This window comes from Notamacropus eugenii, chromosome 1 (genome assembly GCF_028372415.1).
Source record: "Notamacropus eugenii isolate mMacEug1 chromosome 1, mMacEug1.pri_v2, whole genome shotgun sequence".
Classification (NCBI taxonomy): domain Eukaryota; kingdom Metazoa; phylum Chordata; class Mammalia; order Diprotodontia; family Macropodidae; genus Notamacropus; species Notamacropus eugenii.
In genome coordinates, this window is record NC_092872.1 from 462,918,093 (window position 1) to 462,940,794 (window position 22,702).

The 22,702-nt window shown below is 37.7% G+C and overlaps 1 protein-coding gene across 2 annotated transcripts in view; it reads right to left on the bottom strand.

Moving 5' to 3' along the window:
• Positions 1 to 22,702, bottom strand: part of ABCC11 (ATP binding cassette subfamily C member 11) — a 71,118-nt gene that overhangs the window by 31,375 nt on the left and 17,041 nt on the right. For both annotated transcript variants that reach the window (XM_072632142.1, XM_072632141.1), the window contains exons 7-13: positions 21,808 to 21,981; positions 19,388 to 19,535; positions 19,102 to 19,250; positions 13,513 to 13,620; positions 12,400 to 12,675; positions 8,502 to 8,573; positions 1,145 to 1,269 (exon numbers count right to left, since the gene is read on the bottom strand). In XM_072632142.1, the coding sequence (XP_072488243.1) occupies positions 1,145 to 1,269; positions 8,502 to 8,573; positions 12,400 to 12,675; positions 13,513 to 13,620; positions 19,102 to 19,250; positions 19,388 to 19,535; positions 21,808 to 21,981 (1,052 nt within the window). The remainder of the gene's footprint in view (positions 1 to 1,144; positions 1,270 to 8,501; positions 8,574 to 12,399; positions 12,676 to 13,512; positions 13,621 to 19,101; positions 19,251 to 19,387; positions 19,536 to 21,807; positions 21,982 to 22,702) is intronic.

Consider the following 22,702-nt stretch of genomic DNA (forward strand, 5'->3'; position numbering starts at 1 on the left):
GGCCCAGCACTCTATCCACTGTGTCACCTAACTGCCCGTAGATATAGATATATACTTATTATACATACACATATATACATCATACATACATATGTATATGTATGTATGTAATCAGGAATGTGCTGGTAAATGTTTAACAACTGGCTCTTCAAAGCACACAACAATTTTAAGTTTTATCTGCATTATTAACATTTTTCTCTAACACTTTCATACGCTGAAACTGTTAACAAACAATAAATCAAGCCCTAATTTATTGCATTTGCCAATTTCTAAAATGTAAGTACTCACACTACAAATTTAACAATTAGCTCTCACAAGTCACTATGAACTGGCTACAGCACACCCCGGGATGGATGGATGGATGGATGGATGGATGGATGGATGGATGGGTGGGTGGGTGGATGGGTGGAAAGTATAAGGGGAAGCTGGATCTATGATGTCATTGGTGAAGATAACTTCTGGTAGAGGGAGTCCTTCCACTGATGCAGAACTCTAGGTCGTTGATAGTGTATAGCCCTAGAAAGCTGCATAGAGAACTAAAGAGTTAAGTTACTTGTCCCTTTTGTTACCCAGTTATTATATATGGTCACACAACTATTATATGTCAAAAGTAGGATTTGAACCCGAATTCTATGTAAAGTTGTCTCTCTGTCCACTACAACATGCTGCCTCCCATGCACAGACATGTACAAACATCTTTGTGAGCCATCCAGCACTTTGATGAGAGGGAGAGTGAATTATAACAAACCAAGTGGCATCCATCTCCCCCACAAAGTTAAAAAGCTCTCCTAGAGCGACCCCATGCAGAACATCTTTGGAGTAGACTGAGGGCTGACTCCCTGTATACTTCTACTCTCACTCACAGCTTCTAGTCCCATACCCAACCCCAGAAAGAATGGAGTGGAAATGAGAATGAAACAAGGAAGATACAGAATATATATCATTTACCTCCTTCAAGGATCTTTGACTTCACTGATGGTCTCCCTTTCTCCCTTTCAGTGCCTTTTGGAGATCTATGTTCAGTTCTCCACAGCCTAGTGAAACTGGAGATCTTACCCCAAGTCTGTCCCATTCTCATCATCCCAATAGTATACCTGTGGTCATTACCACCCCTCAAATCCACAAAATGACATCTGAATTGTACCTGGCTTGGTCGTATTTTTTTCCCATGAGTATGTTACTTCTGACAGTGCCACCAAATATCCATGCCTGCTGGGGGACATAGGCCAGACTTCCATTCACTCCCACAGACCCAGTGTGTAAATTCATCTGCAGCAGAAGGAATGGCCAACATGAGAACCAAGACAGTGGTGAGGAGATGGGGCTGGCTAGTGGGGAAGGCACTAGCATCTGTGTAATTTTCATCCCACCACTGAATGAGCAGTGTGACCTTCGGTAAAACCATCTGTGCCTCAGACTTTCTGTTTCCAAAATTGAGAGAAGAACCTGCCCCAACATACTAGAGAATTGTAAAGAAATACAAACAATACTATTCATGATGCATTCACAGCACTGAACAAATTCTACATTTTTTGTTAAAGATCTTAAATATCTCCTATCTACATCAACATAATTTTGCTATTTTCTGACTTAGTGATTTAAAAAAAATTTTAATGAGACTTTGGAGGAGGAAGGTCTAGTTATTTTGGAAAAGGTCATAAATTACTAGGTGAAGGTGTTCATGAATAATAACTCATATACTTATACTCATATACTTATAATAACTCATTATACTTTATGGTTTATAAAACCTTCCCAAATAATAGAGTCATAGATATGAAACTGAATGGAGACTTAAAGGAAATCCAGTACAACATTCTCATGTGGAAGGATGAGGATTGAAAATGATGGTCCAAAAAGAGAAGACGGAGACAAGGGCAGAGAGGGATGATAGAAGAGAGAGCAGATTGGTCACAGGGGCAATCAGAAAGCTTGGGTTTGGGGGGGGAGGGGATAAAAGGGGAGAAAATTTGTAACCCAAAATTTTGTGAAAATAAATGTTAAAAGTTAAATAAAAAAAAAAAAAGAAAATGATGGTCCAGATATTAGATCATGACTGCCCTGAGGTCATACGGACAATGTGATAGATAGACACCAGAGTCAGAATTTGTGGCCCTCTGATTACAAATCCAGCCCTCCTTTGTACCACATTGCCTGAAATTCAGAGAGTTGATTTAACATCTACCAAAGGGTCGAATGCAGGATTAAAATTCACATTTTTAATCATTGTTCAGTCATTTCAGTCATGTTTGATTCTTCAAGACTCCATTTGGGTTTTCTTGGCAAAGACACTAGAGTGGTTTGCCATTTCCTTCTCCAGCTCATTTGACAGATAAGGAAACTAAAGCAAACAGAATTAAAAGACTTACTCAGGGTCACGTAGCCAATAAGTATCTGAGGCCAGATCTGAACTCAGGTCTTCCTGACTCCAAACTTAGCATTCTTTCCACTGTGCCATCTAGCTGCCCTATTTCTTATCATACCATATAAAATAGAAGAGAAGGTAGACCACTTGCCTTTCACAAGTTATTGAGGTAGGGATGGGGGGAGGGCAAGGATTCTTTTCCAAAGCAAAGGCATTTACTGAAATTGAATGGAAGAAGATAACGGGACATTCTTCCTCCACCACCATAAACATAGACTTACATCAGTAAGGGAGAGTGAACAAGCACAAAGATTACATGAGGGACACAATGGACAGACAACTCATATGAGGGAAAATTCTTAAACAAAAGATAGAGATAATTACAAAAGATAAAATTGATCATTGTGATTATATTAAATTGAAAAGCTTTTGCAAACACAAAATTAATGCATCTAGTTTTAGAAGGGGAGTAAAACTGTGCAAATCTGTGAAAAAAAATCTTTGCATCCAATAGGAGTTTCATATACAGTTTTATAGACAAGTAACAAAAGCATATAAGATCAACCATTCCCCAATGGATAGGTAGTCAAAGGATATGAATAGTTCTCAAAAGAAGAATTGCATCCTTTTAACAACTACATAAAACACTCTCTATTACTAATAAGAGGAATGCAAATCATAAACAACCCTAAGTTTTTACTTCATATTCCCAAAATTTACAAAGATGACAAAAGACTGGAGTAATCAATGTGGAGAAATTGCAAAAAGAAATAAATACTAATGTATTATTGGTGGAGCTGTGATTTCATGCATTCTAGAAAGTAGTTTGGAGCTATGCAAATAAAGTGACTAAAATTTCCCTATGTTTTTATTTCATTGCTACGCACATACTCTAAGGAGGTCATTGACAAAAAGTAAGGTTCCATATACAGCAAAATATTTATAGCAGCACTTCTGGTAGTGTCAAAGAATTAGAAACAAAATGGATACCCACCATTTGGGAAATGGCTACACAAATTGTGGTGCATGAATGGAATGAAATGTTACAGTGTTATAAGAAACAATAGGATTCATAAAGGCAAGGAAAGACTTGGATGAATAGATGCAGAATGAAGTAAATAGAGCCAGAAAAACAATATTTACAATGACTACAACAATATAGATGAGAAAAACCCAACAGGACAAGACAATTGAAATGGAATGCTGCAAAATTATAATGACTAACTGTTGTTGCTATTGTTACTATTGTATTCAAACAGGTCCAACTCTGTGACCTCATTTGGAGTTTTCTTGACAAAGATACTGGCATGGTTTTCCATTTCCTTCTCCAGATCATTTTACAGATGAAGAAAATGAGTCTAACAGGGCTAAGTGACTGTGCCCAGGGTCACACAGCTAGTAAACATCTGAGCCTGGATTTGATCTCAAGAACATGAATCTTCCTAATTTTATGCCTAGCACTCTATCTAGTATCCTACCTAACATCTCTTGGTCCTAAAGAAGATGCATGTAAAAAGTTTCCTCCCTCACCTACTTCTTCACAGAGCCGGTATGAAACACTGTGTCATAACATCAGATTTTTTTTGTGTTGATTGGTTTGCTGAATTTTTTCTTTCTTTTAAAAGAAAAATCATGGTTATAAGGAATGGCACTCTAGCTAAAGCGAAGAGAGGAATACAGGGGTAAATGTAGGTGATATTTAAATAAAAGGAGTCAATTAAAACCTGTTTTTTAAAACCTCACATTTCCTGATTCCAAATCCAGGATTATTTCCATTACATTGCCACTACAATGTTATGTTGAAAAGATGTTTTTAATTACCATCACCACTACCACCCAGTTGCTAGGAATGCCTGTTGGTTGGATCACACCTTGGTCACTAGATAGGGGAATTGTCCTTTATGGGAAAGATGTATTATGCTGAATTAAGAAAATCACTATATTAGTTCCACAAAAGGCTTATTCTTCCTGAGAATTCCCATCTCTTCATAATTCATAGAATCATAAATTTAGAGTTGGAAGACATCGTAAAGTCCATCTAGTCTAATCCCCTCCTTTAAAAAAATAAATGTTTTGCTTAGTTTTTTAGAGGTTAAATGACTTGCCTAAGTTTTTATTTTTCATGCTTTTGGTTTTTACATCACAATCATCCCTAATATGCCACTCCCCCTTGCCCTCCTAATCACTGAATCTCCTCTTGTAACATATAAAACCCATAAGAAAATTTAAGCAAGGACATCACAAACAGCACGTCATATATACCTTGTCACTCAACCCTTCAATAAAAAGAGGAAACTATATATTTTCCCATCTCTTGTTTCTGCCCTTTGTTTTAGTGGCACAGTGGCAGCACAGATTAGTTAGATAGACAGCTGGCTACAGTCAGGAGGACCTCAACTGAAATTCCCTGCCTCTGACCCCTACTGGCTGAGTGATCCTGGACATATCACTTAATGACTCAGTGACACCATACAACTCTATAGCTAGAAGTCGCAAAACAGTTATCATTTCTGATTTGATAAAAGCAGTTTTGTCAACACTCATGAAAACACAGATCTAGACCCTCCTCCCACAAAGTGATAGCCCTTTTTCTTGACCAAGAGATTTTTTTTCTCCTAAGCCCTTTGGTAATTTCAGTCTAGTTTCTTTGCAAATTTGGATATTTTCCCTCCTCTTCCTCTGTAAAGACAGTGCAACTCTAAGGAAATCTTGTTCCCACTGGCTAGCTTCTCCTTATCTTTAAGCCCTATCTCTCCCATTTGTCATCCTTTTTTCCTAATTTTAGAGTTTTGCTTAACCTAATAATTCTTTTTTCATTTTTTCCTTTTATTTAGTTATCCAATTCTTTTGCTCTTTTTTCCTTCAGATAAATCATCAAGTAAAAGCACCTTTTTCCCCCTACCCATGTCACTCCCCTTCTCAATAAACATCACTCCCCTATCACTTCCAGGATCAAATACTAAATCCTGTATTTGTCATTCAAAGCCCTTCATAACCTACCCCTCTTCCCATTTTCTTGCACTTTTTCCCCACCTCTCTCTCCCCTCACCTCCTTAGTATTCTTTGATACAGTAACACTGGCCTCCTTGCAATTTTATGAATAAGATACTCCACCTCCAAACTACAGGCATTTTCACTAGCTGTCCTCCGTGCCTGGAATGTTCATTTCCCCCTCTTGGTTTCCCTGGCTTCTTCCTTCAAGTCCCATCTAAAAGCCTACCTTCTACAGGAAGCTTTTCCCAATCCCTCTTCAATCTGACACCTTTCCTCTGTTAATTGTTGTTAAATCATTTCAGTCATGTCCAGCTTTCCGTGATGCCATTTGGAGTTTTCTTGGCACAGATACTGGAGTGGTTTGCATTTCCTTCTCCAGTTCATTTTACAGATGAGGAAACTGAGGCAAATGGGGTTAAGTGATTTGCCCAGAGTCACACAGCTAGTAAGTGTCTGAGGCCAGATTTGAATTGAGAAAGATGAGTCTTCCTGACTTCAAGTCTGGCATGCTATCTATTGCAGCACCTCACTGCCTTCTGTTAATTATTTCCTATTTATCCTGTATATAGTTTGTTTGTACATATGTGTTTGTTTCTCATCTTCCCCCGTTAGACTGTGAGCTCTTTGAGGGCAGGGACTTTCTTTATATCCTCAATGCTTCGCATAGTACCTGGCACATAGAAGGTGTTTAATAAATGCTTCCTGACTAACTCCCCATTCAATTTGTTTCAAATTTTAGTATTTTGTTTTCTGCACCTGTTTCTAAAAAGGACTTCTTTCCCTTGTTCTCTTCATTATTTATCTTCCCTTTGCTTTCTATTCTAGACTTTTATTCTTTGCTTATGACCCTTTTGCTTATTTACCCTTTATTCTCTACAGATCTCATGGAATTAGAGCTTCTACAACACCTATTTTGAGATATGTCTTCCAAAGTTTCTATGTTATTGCTATGTTATTTGTGTTGTTATTCTACGTGATGATAGATCTTACTCCTTCCCCACTCCTCTTTATTGTGCCTCACTCTTAGAAATACCAATTTCTACAGTTGATAGAGAAGATACAAGTATTGCCCCATGGTAGGAATTTTCCTATGTCCCTGTTTCTGCAGTTCATTCTTACTCTTTGCCCTCCCCATGATCCTTTTTTTGCCCATTCTCATGAAATTTCTTCTCTGAATCTATGCCCTCCCACTTCCCTGGGTGTCAGTGACCTCAGGAGCTCAGCCTCTCCTTCTGAAGCAAGATGAGTGGTTTCTCCATATACATCACTCCTCATGGTATAATAATATCCCATTACACTAATATAGCACAATTTGTTCAGTAATTCTCCAGTTGTTGGTGTTTTTTTAACTATCAGATAATGCTACTATAAATATTTGCATGCTCATAAATTGTCAAAGAAGTATTTTCAAAGGGGGAAAGATCCACTTTTAGAGATTATAAGGTCACAAGCACACTAACTCACTGCTGGTGGAGCTTTTAAATAGTCCAAACATTTTGGAAAACAGTTTGGAATTATGCAAGGAAAGTTACAACATTGTTCATACCCTTTAACCCAGTGATCCCACTATTGACTTTATATCCACAAGGAATTTATTGCCAACATGGGCTATTTTATGAAAATATTCATAGTAGAATTATCTGTCAGAGAAAAAAAAGGAAAGGACAGGGTAAAGGCAAAAAACACTTTTACCCTTAGACTAGAGGGCTTTCAGCACCCATACTGATGTTCCTTCAAACTCCTTAATCCCATGGCCTAATTCTTCACTCCAAGTCACACCATTATCCACAACTGTTTCATTTCCTTAATCAAAAATTCTGCCTTTGCTCTGTCTCTGGGGTTTCTAACTTTTTTGTCATGAACCTTGTCTGGTGAAAACTATGGGCCTTTTCTCAGAATAATATTTTTAAATGTAGAAAATAAAATGTGAGAGACTATAAAGGAAACAAATTATATTGAAATAAAGATATAACTTTTCCCCATTGTAAGTCTGTGGACCATAGGCTATTTACTGACTTCATATTTATTCTGTATATAATTATAGTTACACTTGTCATCTCCTCCCCTCCCCATTAAAATGTTACATCCTTATGAGTTGAGATTGTTTCATCCTTGTATTTTACATCCCCAGAGCCTAGCACGGTGCCTGAGGTATGGCAAATGCTTAATAAAGGCTTACTTATTGAATGATTATTCTTTCCAGGGCCTTCCCTAACTTTTCTTTGGTAGAAAGTCAAGTCATTTATAGAGGCATGCTCATTCTCACCACCTCACTAAGGGATCATTTGGTCACTAATAGCTTTTGAAAGATCAAAAAAAGGGACGAGGAAATGAGAGATCCAGATTCAAGACATGGTTCTGTTTTACTGGATAACCTCAGGCAATCATTCCCCCTATCTAAGTCTCTATTACCAACTGTAGAGTAGGAAATAGAATAGAATAAATAGAAATAATAATCCCAAGGTTGCCTGGAAGATCCAGTGAAATAATGGAAATGAAGGGACTTTGAGAGGTCAAAAGTACATGAGATCTTTGCCATCAGTTTAAAGTCAAATTTGCAAAACCCACACCGAGGTGATGTTTGCTGTTCATCTGGTACCAGGGTATTCTAAATGGATAGCAGCACATTTAAAAAGTGTAGGGCAAGAGGCAAAAATGGGGGGGGGGGGCGGCAGAAAGGAAGCACTGCTTGAGTAGACAACAAAAGAAAAAAGTGGGCCTAAGAGCTCAATTTAATCCCCCACACAAAAACATCAATTTAGTGGAGAGATCAATTAGTCAGTGTGCTTTAGTGAAAAGAACACAGAACTCAGTCAAGACTTGAAGAGAAACCCCAGGCTTGATGTTTACTAGTCATGTGATCACTGACAAGTCCTTCAGTTTCTCTGTCAGTTTCCACGTCTGCTAAATAGGGATAATGTTATTTGTGTCCCTCCCCCATTTCTCCTCCCCCCCACAAGTTTGTTGTGAGGAAAACACTTGCAAATGTTAAGTGGTGCAATAGTTGGAGTAATAGTAGTAGTAATGGTAGTAGAAATAGTAGTAGAAGGCTGCATTATTATAGTCCTCTAAGGTATGGGGAGGGATGGATGATATTTAGATCAGTGTGAATAGAAATCATCCACTGGCACATTTCACTTACCTCCCCCAGTATAGCTGATAATAGACAGCTCTTTCCACTTCCTGTACTTCCACAAACCCCTAAAATCTTCCCCTGAAAGACAATTGAAAGCAGGTGAGTATTGAGTGAGATATTCCCCACAGCCCCAAACTTACTGCAGCTCAAAAAACCTTATTCACATGCCCAGTGATGCATTTTGTTGGCAAAGAAACAGCATCGAGAAGAGGAGCAATTGTCCTCCCACCATTTCTACAAACCACTCAATAAGCAAGTCTTAAAATCCTTTCAAAGAAGTTTTGAAGGATGATATCCTTCAAAATTGATTGTAGATCAAGAACTCTAAGGGGCCTCAGAAGTTCATTGGTCCAACCCATTCGTTGTATAGGTGAGAATACTGAGGCCTGGGAATATAAAAATATAGTTAAAGATTCACTTTAAGCTAGAGTCCTCGGAGCCAGTGGAGTCTCTGTAGTTCAGGACTTCTGGGATCCATTATGGCATACAGCTGGGAGATTCCTCAAGGGATGACTGCATTGAGATCACACTGTCAGAGATCTTTACATACAGGTTAGCAGCCCAGTTCTAACTGAGTTTGATATCACTGATCTAGTCTATCCCCCTTATTTTATAGATGAAGAAACTAAGGTCTAGGGAGGATCAATGACTTGCTCAAGGGGACCTTTCTCCATGCCAATGCTAACTCCTCTGTGTGCACCAGTAATCCCATTCTATGCCATCTTCTCTAGAAAACTTCTCATTCTATCATGCCTGCTCTCTCAATAATCTTCCATTAGTTGTGAACTGATTCAACCATTATGTAGAATAATTGGGAACTATGCACAAAGGGCTATAAAAACAATGCACACCCTTTGACCCAGTAATACCACTACTACATCTAGTAGAGATTTTAAAAAAGGGAAAAGAATCTGGATGTAAAAAAATATTTATAGCAACTCTTTTCTGGTGGCAAAGAATTGGAAATTGAGGGCATGCCCATCAATTGGGGAATGGTTGAACACGCTGTGGTAATATAATTGTGATGGAATACTGTCATGCTATAAGAAATGATGAGGCAGGATGCTCTTAGAAGAATCTGGAAAGACTTACATGAACTGATAAAAAGTGAAATGAATAAAACTAGGAGAACATAGTAACAGCAGTACTGTGAGATGATCAACTGCGAATAACAACTATTCTGAGCAACATAATGATCCAAGGCAATTCCAAAGAACTCATGATGAAAAATGCTATCCATTCCCAAAGAAAGAAAATATGGAATCTGAATACAGATTGAATCATACTTTTTTTAACTTTATTTTTCTTGGGTTTTTTTGCCTGTGTTTTCTTTTACAACATGACTAATATAGAAATATGTTTTGCATGACTATACATATATAACCTATATAAAATTGCTTACCTTCTCAATGAGAGAGGTGAGGAGGGAGGAATTCAAAATTTTTAAAACTGTTAAAAATTGGTTTTTACATGTAACTGGGAAAAAATAAAATACTAAATAAATAATTCAATAATCTTCCATTGTTCTCTATCTACTGGTTCTTCTCCACTGCCTACAAATATGCCTATATCTTTCCCCACCTTCAAAAAACCCTCACGTGATCCATCCATCCAACCCTGTTCATCTTATAGATATTTCACCTCCCTTTTATGGCTAAACAAAATGAGGCACCTATCTATAATAGGTGCCTCCACTGCCTTTCCTCTCACTCTCTTCATAATTCTTTGCAATCTGGTATCCATGCTCATTCAAACTAAACTGTTCTATCCATAGTTCTAATGATCTCTTAATTGCCAAATCTAATGGCCTTTTTTCAATTCTCATCTATTTCTTAGTCTTTGACACTGTCAGTCACCTTCTTCTCTTTAATACTCTTTTTCTCTAGATTTTTATTCTATTGCTCTTTCCAGGTTCTCTTCTTTACCCATATTATTGCTTCTCCTTTTTTGCCAGATCTTCGATCTGTGCCATGTCCACTAACATTTGGATCCCCCAATACTGTCCTAGACTCATTTGTCTTTTCCTGCAATATTATTTCACTTGGGAATCTCATCCACTCCCATGGTTTCAATGATTATCTCTGTGTAAATGACTTTCAGATCTATTTGTCCAGCTCAAAACTCTCTGTTGAGCTCCAGTCTCACATCTTTGCCTTTTAGACATCTTGAAATAGATTCCCACAGACATCTTAAACTTAACATGTCCCAACTGAACTCATTAATTTCCCCCCAAATCCCTGCCTTTTCCTAACTTCTCTGTTACTGTTGAGGGTACCACCATCCTCTGATCACCCTTGACTCTACACTCTCACACACACCCCATATCCAACAGGTCAAGTCCTGTCATTCCACCTTTGTCACATCTCTTGTGTGCACCCCTCCTTTCCTCTGATACTGCCACCACTCTGGTGCAGGCTTTCATTACCTCCTACCCATACAGTTTGCAGTAGCCTATGGGTTGATCTCCTTGACTTAAGTCCCTCCTCACTCCAAATCATCTTCCATTCAACTGTAATACTGATCTTCCTAAAATGCAGGTCTGACCATGTCACCTCCTCACCTCCCAGGCCCTATTAAATAAAATCCAATTGTCCCCTATTAAGTCTGGAATCAAGTATAAAATCCTCTGTTTGGTTTTTAAAGCCCCTCATAACCTTCCCCTTTCTACCTTCCCTGTCTTCTTACACCTTGCATCGCCCTCTGCAATCCAGTGACACTGGCACCCGTGTTCTTCCTCCAATACTGTACTTCATTTCCAGACTTCTAGCATTTCCACTGGCTGTCCTCCAAGCCTAGAACTCTCTTCTTCCTCATCTCTACCTTCGAGCTTCCCCGGCTTCCTTCAGGTCTCTTTTAAAGTCTTCCCTTCTTTAGGAAGTCCTTCCCAGTCCTCTGAATTCTTAGTGCCGTCCCTCTGAGTTTACCTCTAATTTATCTCGTAATCTTTTCATTGTACCACTCTGCCCAAGGAACCAGAGGAGGTGGTGATAGACCCAAGGGGATAATCCCCAGTGGTGGAATTTTAGGTAACAGAATTAGGTCAAAGGCCTAATACTTGGGGGCATAGAACTCTCCTAGAGCCCCTAAAATCACTCTAAATGTCACTCTGAGTGACATAATTACTCCAAGTGTCTACTCTGCTTTTGTGTGAGTTGGGGCCTCAGCAGAAACTTTGCCTTCACAGTTTGTCATAAGATTTAGAATTGCAAGTGTCCTGATGAAGGATCCTACAGATGCGGGAAGTAGAATCCTGGTACAACTTTGTGACAGAGTTGGGGCTCAAACCAAGGCCTTCTAACTCTACATTCAGTGCTCAATTTCTACCTGTCCTTTGTATTCCAAACACCTAATGCCCAGTTCTATATTCTGCATGTACCAGGAAGGGAAGAATGAAACAGGCATTTATTAAGCACCTACTATGCTAGATACTGTGCTAAGCATTTACAAATATTATTTCACTTGATTATAAATTCTGGGAGGTAGGTGCTACTATTATCCCCACTTTACAGTTGAAGGAACTGAGGCAAATAGAAGTGATTTGCCTGAAATTACACATCTAGTAAGAGCCTTAGGGCAGATTTGGACTGAAGTCCTCCTCAGTTTATAGACTTATTTCTCACACTCGATAGACACTGAGTCATCTAGCTGCTGATGTCAGTCCAAATTGGTCTGCCTGATTGGTCTTCAAGGTGGTACGATAGTCCTGACCTCAGAGTCGGGAGACCTGACTTGTCATTCTGGTTTTCCTACTAAGTTGCTTTGTTACCTTAGGCAGTTTCCTTCCATCCTTCTAGCTTCAGTTTTATCCTGAGTAATGAGAGATAATCTCTTAGTTCCTTTCTACTCTATGACTTCCGTTTTTAGGTGGCATTGATTTGGCCATGTGGGCAATGTGTAACTTTACCTTTGGCACCACAATGCTTATATTGTGCAACACTGGGCCTAGACTGGTCTTTCTCTCTCCAAGGTGGCTGAGCCTCCGAGTTGGCTGATTCTTCTCTTGAGATGATCCTACATCAGGTTTGTCAGGACAGTCTCCATTCTCATTGATCTCCACAGCCCCATTACAGATTCCACCATCATTCCTTTCCCAAGATAAGGTGGCGTTGTCCAAAACCAATGCAGCAGAGCCTTTCAGTTCCTGGACGTAAAATGTAGGGCATTTCCTCAGGAAAAAGTGCTTGGAAAAAAAAGAACAATTCATTTCAGAATGGACACGAATCTCACTAATGCAGCTTCAGTGAATCTTTAAAACTCACTAATGTAGACAAATTAGAGAAAATGTCACTATCAATGAGTGGACTGTCCAGATCACAGAATGGTTTCATTATCTTTAAATAAATATATAAAAGTTGATTTTTAGAATCTTAAAGTTCTTTTACAACTTTAGAATCTTTAGTTTAGAATCTTTAAAGTTCTGTTTATACTATTTAATACTGAGCAAATGATATTTTCTGCATATAGTGTTGAGATTAAACTTTGACATAGAACAAAATCATAGCATTTTAGTACTAGAAGGAACCTCAAAGATCATCTGATCTAAGCCCTTCATTTTTCAGATGACACTGGGGTCCAGAAAGGGGCAGTGATTTGGTCATTGTCACACAGCCAGTCAGTGATCACCCTGGGATTAGAATCCAAATCTCCTGATACCTATACTAGTGGTCCTTCTACTATGTGCACTAACATGTTACATCAACTCATTTCTTTTTGAAAAATCACTATAATGTCCTAGTGGAGTCAGAATTCATGACATTTCATTCTTCTTTACCAGTGGGAAGACTAGGAAATGCTTGTTTTGGTACTGCTTTACGTAGACTATCTTTCCTGAACATCCCAAAGAACTCACATTGGATAGACTGTACATGTTAAGGGCAGGGTACATCTAAAAGATGTCATTGATAATAAATGATATATAATAAACAATATATAATATTATATATTATATGTGCATATATAATATTATATATAATAAATGATAAAGACATGCCAAGCTGAGTAATAATACAAAATTTACCTTCAATCTCTTCGCAGCTGACTGTGAATTTGTAAACCCTTTGACAGAAAAAGGTACAAAGAACACACTTAACCTCAGTATATTCATTGTTGCCACAGTAGTAAATGCCTGGAGAAGAAACGGGAGAGAAAAAAGGTTGTTGTTTTTTAGGATTCCTTGTTATACAGGCACAAAGAACAGCCTTGCTGATCTACATGGCTATGTTGTTACTTCACAGTGCTGGGGTAGGAATATTGTTATTGGAATAATTCAATCCAATTTTTTTTCATTTTTGCAGATCTGTAAATAATGTAGGGTAACTAGGACTTTGGTCCAGGGTGTTGAAATCTAGATTGGCATGGTACTACATCTCATCTTAGTACGTAGTTAGCAAAAAAAATTAGTTAAAATAGAAAGCTACCAGATGGTGTGCTTCATTCCAGACGAGGGGTTTTCTGGCCTGTCCTCTCCCAGTGGTGGGTCTCCCTAGCAGTTGCCATACAATATTAAGGAGTATGTGGAGGTGGGGAAAGGATGAGGAGGAAAAGCAATATTCCCTTGTCTCAGTCTTTCTGTGGTGGTGGCCTTGGATACCCAAACTGTTACTCCTCTTTAATGGACTCTAAAACTCTATTCTCATCATTTCCCCTTTGCTTCAAATGCTTTCCTCCCTCTTTTTTGACTTTCCAAACCCATTCTTCAAAGCCAGCTCAAGGACCACCTTGTCCAATAAGTCTTCCCTGATCAACTTCAACCCACCTAAGAATCAAAGAAGGTTAGAGCTGGAAGGGATCTTAGGAATTACCTAATTCAACTTCTGCTTATCTACTTTTACTCTGATCTCCTACAGCACTTATACTCTGAAACATATAATTTAGCCTTTGATCATCTACTTAGTCTTACATTATTCTTTAATTAGTTGGGGTGTGTACGTCTAATCTATACAATTCTTTTGTATTTCTCATTGTAATAGTAAACAAATGACCAATATACCCTTGCTGACTTTGCTTGTTGATGTTGGCTTGACTCCCTTTTGGTTAAATGAGCTCAGCCATTGTAATTCAATATCCTACTCAGCAGTTGCCAAGACTATATTATTTATCTATTCTCTTTCACTCTTTCTCTTGTGAACACCCCATTTAGTCTCTGTCTGTAAGCCTCTTCTGACTTTTTCACAGTATAGATATGGGGTCATCCCAGATGCTGCCAAGAGTGGGAAACCCGTGGTCCTCTACATCCTCAAGTGTGGCCCTTTGACTGAATCCAAACTTCATGGAACAAATCCCCTTCATAAAAGCAATTATTCTGTAAAACTTGGACTTAGTCAAAAGGCTGCACCTCAAGACATAGAAGGCCACACGTGGCCTTGAAGCTGCAAGTTCCGCACACCTGATCTGTCTCATCTCTAATGCAACTTAATAAGCATTTATTAATTGCCTGTTATAGGTCAGTCTCTATTTTAAGAGCTGAAGGTGGGGTGAGAGAACATGCATATTGCTAAGTAAATATAAAATGATCATGAAGTGGAGGGACAAAGGGGGCTCAGATTCTTATTGTCTTGTTTTCATGCCATCATTTCCCTCATCAAAAGGGATTTCCCTCCCATTCTATCAATAATTTCTCACATTTTAACTCCCTTAGGGTACTTGGTTTATATCATACTCTAATCATAGGGCCAAAATGAGGAGAAAAGCATAGATAGGCCACACTAGTTTTAAATGGGAGTTTCTATATATCTCCTGGCTATTCCATGAACAAGACAGTCTCCCAGTTGCAGGCATTTTCTCTGACTAGCCCCCAAGCTTGGAACACTCTCCCTCTCCATTCTGATTACTAGCCTCCCTGGTTTCCTTTAAGTCCCAATTAAAATCCCATCTTCTACATAAAGCCTTCTTCAATCCCTTTTAATTCCAGAGCCTTCCTTCTGTTAATTATCTCCGATTTATCCTGTTTATATGTAGCTTGCTTTGTATATATTTTTAACACATTGTCTCTTCCATTTAGATTGTTAACTATGACTCTTACCCAGAATCAAACAGAATTAATGGGTTTTTTTTCCCCTTGTTATGGTTTATGTCATGTGAGTCTGAGTCCTTGAAGGGACAGCCTTGACATTGTCATAACCATGTCCCTCCTTTTTCCTTTCATAGCAAATTTCTATAATCAGGGTAGGTGAACTGAGGAAGTTTTTGTTGTTTCAATATTAAATCTCTCTCTGAAAGTTACTCTAATAGGATGCAAGTATGAAAGATTTTTCTTTTTTTTAATCTGAATTTGTCATCAGGTCCATATCCTAAGCAACTAGGTAAAACTAATTCTTAGGCTTGCCATCCCCTTACTAATAGTTAGACATTTGTGTATAAGATTAAGTCCTTAATGTATCTCATTCTTTCAGGATTATATGAAGATAATATATATCCTCAAAAGAGGGGGACATGATAAAATGTAAAAATTTTTAAATTTAATGAAATAGTAAACTTTGAGAAAGTAACAAAGACTGTTAGAAGTCTAAGAACTAGGATATATATGATTGGCTTTCAAATGTTTCTAATGGGATATACAGGCCTTGAGTGTGTTTTAGGAATAAATTCTCAAAATTAGATTAAGGATTTTACATATAAAATTGCATTTATAAATGTAAACTTTTAAATCATATTTTTCCTATTTTTTAAGTTTCTGTCTGATAATATTAAGAGACAGAAGGGTACATTTTATAAATCAGGCCCTCATGGATTCTTTTTTAAAATTCTTCCTGCCTGTTGATGGCATTGTCCATATCAGATAAAGGGGTTAAGTGCACATAGAAAGAGCAAGTGGTATGTAAAAACTGAAATTCTTTAAAGTCTCAGGTGAATTATGGGTTCATAATTTGATATTCTCCTTATAATAAAATTAGCTACATAAAGTTTGAGTTGATTTTCATCACATTTGGAAAACCAAATTTAGGAAGCTGTACTAAATTGTATCAAGCTTGTTACTGGCAGATTTTAGCAAAATTATCTAGGGGGTCTATGTAAGTGTAGTGGATCTGCTAGAAGAAGCTTCCTCCAAAACTCCCCTGAGAGCAAGGCCTAGTCAAGAATTTCCAAGGGAAGCTGTTTCCAGGGATCAGATGACTATATATGACAGCTGGGACTCAAGATGAACTGTGCATTGGGAGGGGATTACAAGAAGCCTTAATGTTATTTAACAATAACAATGTTATCGTATCACTTTGGCTTTTTTGTTTCATGGTGTTGATGTTTGCCTGGAAATGAGGTATTTCCTATTCCTCTTATTTATTGTTCAGGCATCAGAGCCAGTCTTCCTGAAACTTTTGGTTAACTGAAAGCCCATTTTCTGTTTTTATTAACCTCACCTGATCAAAATCTGACTTAATTATTTGACATTCCTCAGGTGGAAGCCAAAGGAAAGTTGGAAGCTCCCCCAAATGATTTAGTTATTACCCTAGTTAACTGTATAAGAGAGGATTTCTCTGACCCTAGTTACCTTGGTGATTTATAAATTTTTCCCTCTCAATCATTCCACTGTGGGCCCTCTAAGTAGTTTAATCTGTAATCTGACTTAGTTTACCTATGGAGTCTGCTTAAGATTTGTCTCTTTAAGGGAGATATAACATTATGACTGCTTAACTAAGGTCGTTCAGCTTTTATGACATTGAAAGAAACATAGGATTGTGATTTTTTGTGATATTCCTGTCCACAATGCACCTGTTTCTTGATTGTAAATTGAAGTTCCCTGACTTAAAACCCTTGACTTACTCAAATTGATCCCTGTGAGTATGAGACATTGGGGACAGTTTGTCACTAATCTGGCTCCTACCCCACTTAAACGACACAAATCAAGCTTTAGAGAAGATAAATAGTAAGAAAGAAGATTTCATTGATTCTGGTTGTTTTAATGAACTCCCTTTGACAACTTAGCTTTTTGCTTCTGTAATTATGCTTTCACTACTATAAGAATATTGGGCTTGGAAAAGTCCCCAAGGATGAAATTGTAGGAAAAAATGATTTATTATATTTTTTGGAAAATCATTATACTGTTTAAATCCAATACGTGCCCAGAATGTCTCCTGACTCCAGTAACTCTCTAGGAATGCTGGAGATGGCTACCAGGTATTTTGGGTTCTCTCTTGTCCTGGATCTACCAAAAACGTTCTTGTTTGGAGTCCCCATGCCCAGGTCTTGTTTAGGGTCCACCCAAGCTTATGTTTTGTGCTCCCTTTGGATGCCTGTGTGCTCTATCTTTATCAAATGATTTGTGTGTGACTCTTGGACAGAAACCTTAGTCAAAATACTACGAGATAGAAATCTGTCACCTAGAGGGGGAAGCCACACCTCTTTTCCAGCTTGCTTTCCTCTACTAAATGACCTAATAAATTTGCTTCTAAAACTCTTTCAGATTTTGGTGTCTATTCTCATGAACAAAAGCAGGGGCCTTTGCAAAGGCTCTGAAGCAGCACAGGGAATAGAAATTTGGTTCAAACAGAATTTTTAAGTGAAAGTAATGATCAATTAGTTTGGAAGTGTAGTTTGAAACCAAATTATGAGGAGTTTAGGAAGAAACAGAAGAGTTTATATTTTATCAAAGAGGAGCTATGAATGGAGGATGACATGGGTGGATCTGCACTTTAGGAATATATGTTTGATAGCCAAGTGGAGGATGCATTGGAAAAGGGATGGATTAAAGGCAAAGAGACCAATAGTGCAAGAGTGGATAGAGCCTAGCATTGGAGTCAGGAAAAGTTCAGTTCCAGTCCTACATCTCCCAGATACTAGCAACTTGACCACAGGCAAATTATTTAACTCATTTCCTACCAGCTGCATTCTTCGGACTAGACGCCATCATGATCGTGGCTCCCAGGAAATCTCATCATCTCTGGGAATCTTATCGAGTGAGACTGCATCCACTTTGGTATTTATACCTCTTACCCTCAGCCTCTCTGATTGGAAGGATGGAGGAGCAAAGCACTCCTCCTAATGCCTCTTTTTAAAGAGGGGTTCCCAAACCAGTCAACTTTTCATTTCCACACTCCTTGAATTAGATTCAATCATATTACCTTCTCCCCAAGCCCCCATTCATCTTCCTTTTGCATGTTATCTTCCTCCTTTGGATTATAAATTCCTTAAGGGCAGGGCTGTCTTTCTTTTTCTTATTTTTATTCCTAATGCTTAGCACAGTATCTGGTAGAACATAGGCATTTAATAAATGCTTATTCATTGCCAACTGACTGATTTAACTCTCAGTGCACTAGGCAACTCTCTGAGACTGAGTTACAGATAGCTTGTTGATATCCATCACTGACAGGAGTTTACACAACAAAAATCCCCTATACTAATGAAAACACAGTTTTTAAATCCTTTTACCCAAACATTCCTATTCAATCAAACACACACACACACACACACACACACACACACACACATTCATTTCACATACACGCTTACTAGGAAAAAACCTGAGAGGTTTGAATAAAGGCAACATGAGGCTACATTTTCTACCTGTGAAATCTCAGAGGGCCAAGATTAGAGAAGAAATGTAAAGTAACTCATTTCCAACTGATGTTATGAATAAGAAGGGGGGGAAAAGAAATATATTCAGAACACTTACTATTGATGTAGTGAGTTCTAGCTTTAAAGCTGTGTGGACAAGAAACATCACAACAGTAGCTACAGTTGGTGCAATGAATAAGATGGAAGAATTGAGACTCTGAAGAAATCCAAGTTTTTCCAATAACTTCTGCTCCTCATTTCTTAAAGCTTAAAGACAAAAAAATGACAGCTATGTAATAATCCCAAGAGTATTCTAGGTAGAAAGTTGAATAACTCTAAAGGATCTAAGGTTTAAACAAGATTGACATTATATGGCTCTATATGAAAACATGTCCTTTTCATACCTTTAATGATGGCTGAAAATGGTTTTTCCCAAGAATACATTTTAATCAGCTTAATGCAGGTGAGAACTTCAGTTGTGACACGAATACGCTTATCACTGACCTCAGCAGTCTGATGGTGTAACCTCACGATAATCTTGGTCAAAAATGCCTATAGTTGGGATGGAATGATATTGTTTAGAAATTGCTAAGAAGAGAATTTTTTAAAGTGAGGTTGAGAATTTTGTCTTATGCATGGGGCAGTCAAAACTATTCCTGAAGAAAAATCCTAGAACTTAATTTAGAACCCTAATCTGACTGCATTGGGAGAATCAAGTTTAGTAGTTCTAAATTCCAGGTTCCCCTTTAGTGTAAGGAGGTACCCTGTGTGATATGTTATCCTTAAAGATAAGAATAGTTCTCTATAGATCACTTTTGGCATATCTGTTAAATTTTTTTTTGTTCTCTTTCCAATTTTAGTGGAAAAAAACTAAATGGGATGATCTGGTTTAATTGGGTCTCACATTAGGCTTTCTATAGACTGTTTTTCACTGTTCTTTTTAAATGTTATTTTTCACAATTTTTCATCCTTCTCTGTACCATTTTGCAAATGAGTTTATATTTTTAATTGGTGTTGTCCTGGGCTGCTCTTGGTAATATGACCAAGTGATTGCTGAGTGAAGTACTGTCTAGGATCTTTGGGGATCCTGATTGTGGCAACTGTTTACATCAATTTAACTTCCATAGGAAGTTGTAAGATCAGAATCAATGTCTTTTCCCTTGTCCATTTCCCTTTTTTTTCAGCATCACTAATTTGGTTAAATGGGTTGTGCAGGAGTTATTAAACTTCCATTCAGTGTCCTGTCTTTACTCTTCTAGTTAATTGTTCATTTCACTATAAATAATCAATGATGAGACTGCGCACAGATATATGATTAGAAATGGCTTTCATATCATCAACCATACATTTCTTACCTGTTGAGATACAGTGAATTTTATCTTTTCAGATATAATACTAGCTTCAACAACCTCTGTTATTATATCTTCAAGAGATTTTAGAATCTTGAAGAAAAATTAATTGCTACTCTCTAAGGAATCATTGGTAAGTATGTAATTTCTAACTTTTATTTATGAAGAGTTTATGAGCAGATAGGGAGTATTCATTATTTGTAAAGTGACTGACTTTTAACCATCATTTGGAAAGCAATTGATTTTTAACTGACATTTGCAAAGAGACTGTTTTCCTGTTATAAACTGGGAAAAGATTGTGAGAAGACAGAAAGGCTGTATTCTCTAAGAGGATAGAGTTCAACTTTTATATCTTTTGAATAAATTTTATATTTTATGAATAAATAAGGTTTCTTGAGAGACTTTAGCTGCTATTTAATGAAGCTGAATGATGGAACTGTTTCAGAAGTAAGAAGAAATTAAGAGTAGTTGTTATTAAGCTAGGGGACCATAGACTCTTATTTTCTTATAGATAATATATTGTAGATAATTATTTGTCTTTGGATTATTCTTTGTTAACCTAATAAGTTATATAGTCAGTACTTGATATTTACTTAAACCTAGGCAATTAGGAGTTTTGCTATATAAAGAGATGTGAGCAACCACTAATGAAAAACGTTCATAGGTTTTAAAGCTGGAAGAGACCTTAGAGGCCATCTAATCCAACTTTCTCATTTTACAGATGAGGAAACTGAGGCCTATAGAGGTTAATTGATTTTCCCAGGGTCACAGAATTAATAAGCATCTGAAGTGTAATTTGAACCCAGATCTTCTTGCTTCCAATTCTAGTACCCTATCTACTGCATCAGGATTTCTCCAGTTAATTAAATAAGCAATATTTAGTCAACTGGAGTAGTGGACTCAGAGATAACTGTTCAATTAATGAGAACAAAGTTATAATTTTAATAATTAATGAATATCCAAACATATCTCCTGCGTTATCTGAAGATGAGAGTGAATATAAAGAAGTCAAATAGGACTGAGGAGTTATCATTCTATGTAGGCTACAACTGAGTATGGTCAGACTTAAAATATTGTTATGCTTACTTTACATAAAACTTCAGCTACAAAATATTTCATACATCTTTAGTCTTTTGTATATCATTATGACAATCCTGTGAGGCAGCAAGGACAACTGATGGTGTCCCCACATTATAGAAGTGGCAGAGCTGGTATCTGAACCCATGTGTTTTACTCTAAATCAAGGACTGTGCTCTTACAGCTCACTATTTCTCATGAACAGAATCCGATTTAGTAAGCACTTAATAAGTGCCTGCTCCTTACAAGGACTTGTAAGGATAAAACTAAATCTCAACTACATTGAAATACAGTAGTCAGGAAACATTCTCCCCAAAATATGTCTAGGGTTCCAGGGCCCCAACAGCTACCCTCGGGAGACAGTCCAACATAGAGTGGTTTAAAAGACAGTACATTACCTGCAGGGGAAAAATCAGGAGGTAGCAGGTGACTCCTATGAGTGCTGTGGGACCAATAGTCATGTAAGAGGAAACAGAAGCAGCAATTACTGATCCGACTGTAATGATAATCAGAGGACCAAAGGCAGCCCCTTCAAACAGGCTATTGACATCACTGGAAAAAAAGCTAATGGCCTGCAACATAAGAATACATAAATATATGGGAGTCCATAAATGTACCAAGCAAGGGGTGCAGTCAAAAAGATCTTAAATCTTCTAGGAGCAAAGAAGAAATAATTTTCTCTTTGCCCCAAGGTCTTTTTCCTTCAGTTCCAGCATAAACCTAGGAGACACATACTCATATTTTCCTACAGATGCAAAGAATGACCAAAAATAGAATCCAGAAAGAAAAGACTTTTTTATTTTCATTCCCTAGCTCAAAGACCTGCAGTGGCTACTATTATAACTATCCATTAGATCAAATCTCCTGCAGACTCCTCAGGATAGCAGTTGGCTTCCTTCTCCTCCTCTCTAATATCCACTAGCCCGAAACTTATGTCCACCACTGCTACTCTGACCAAGTTAACCTCCTCATCTCACATGTCTCTGATTTCTCTGATGCCCTCTTCCACACCTCCATTCATATCTCTTTCAAAGACTCTCCCTTTCCCTCTTCCTCTTTCCTTTGCCTACCCAATCTTCAATGCCAAGCTCATAACTTCTCCAATCCGTAAGAATTTTCCCCTTATTTTGTATTCCTTGGCTGTTCCATATATGGTCTGTACTAAACCCATTAATCACCCTTGTTGCTCATGTGTTTACCTGGGATGACCCTCAAGTTGATTCCCTTGTGCCATAATTGTTTTGTTTGTTGTCACTTTTACATGGTAACAGACATTAGTTATATGTACATGCG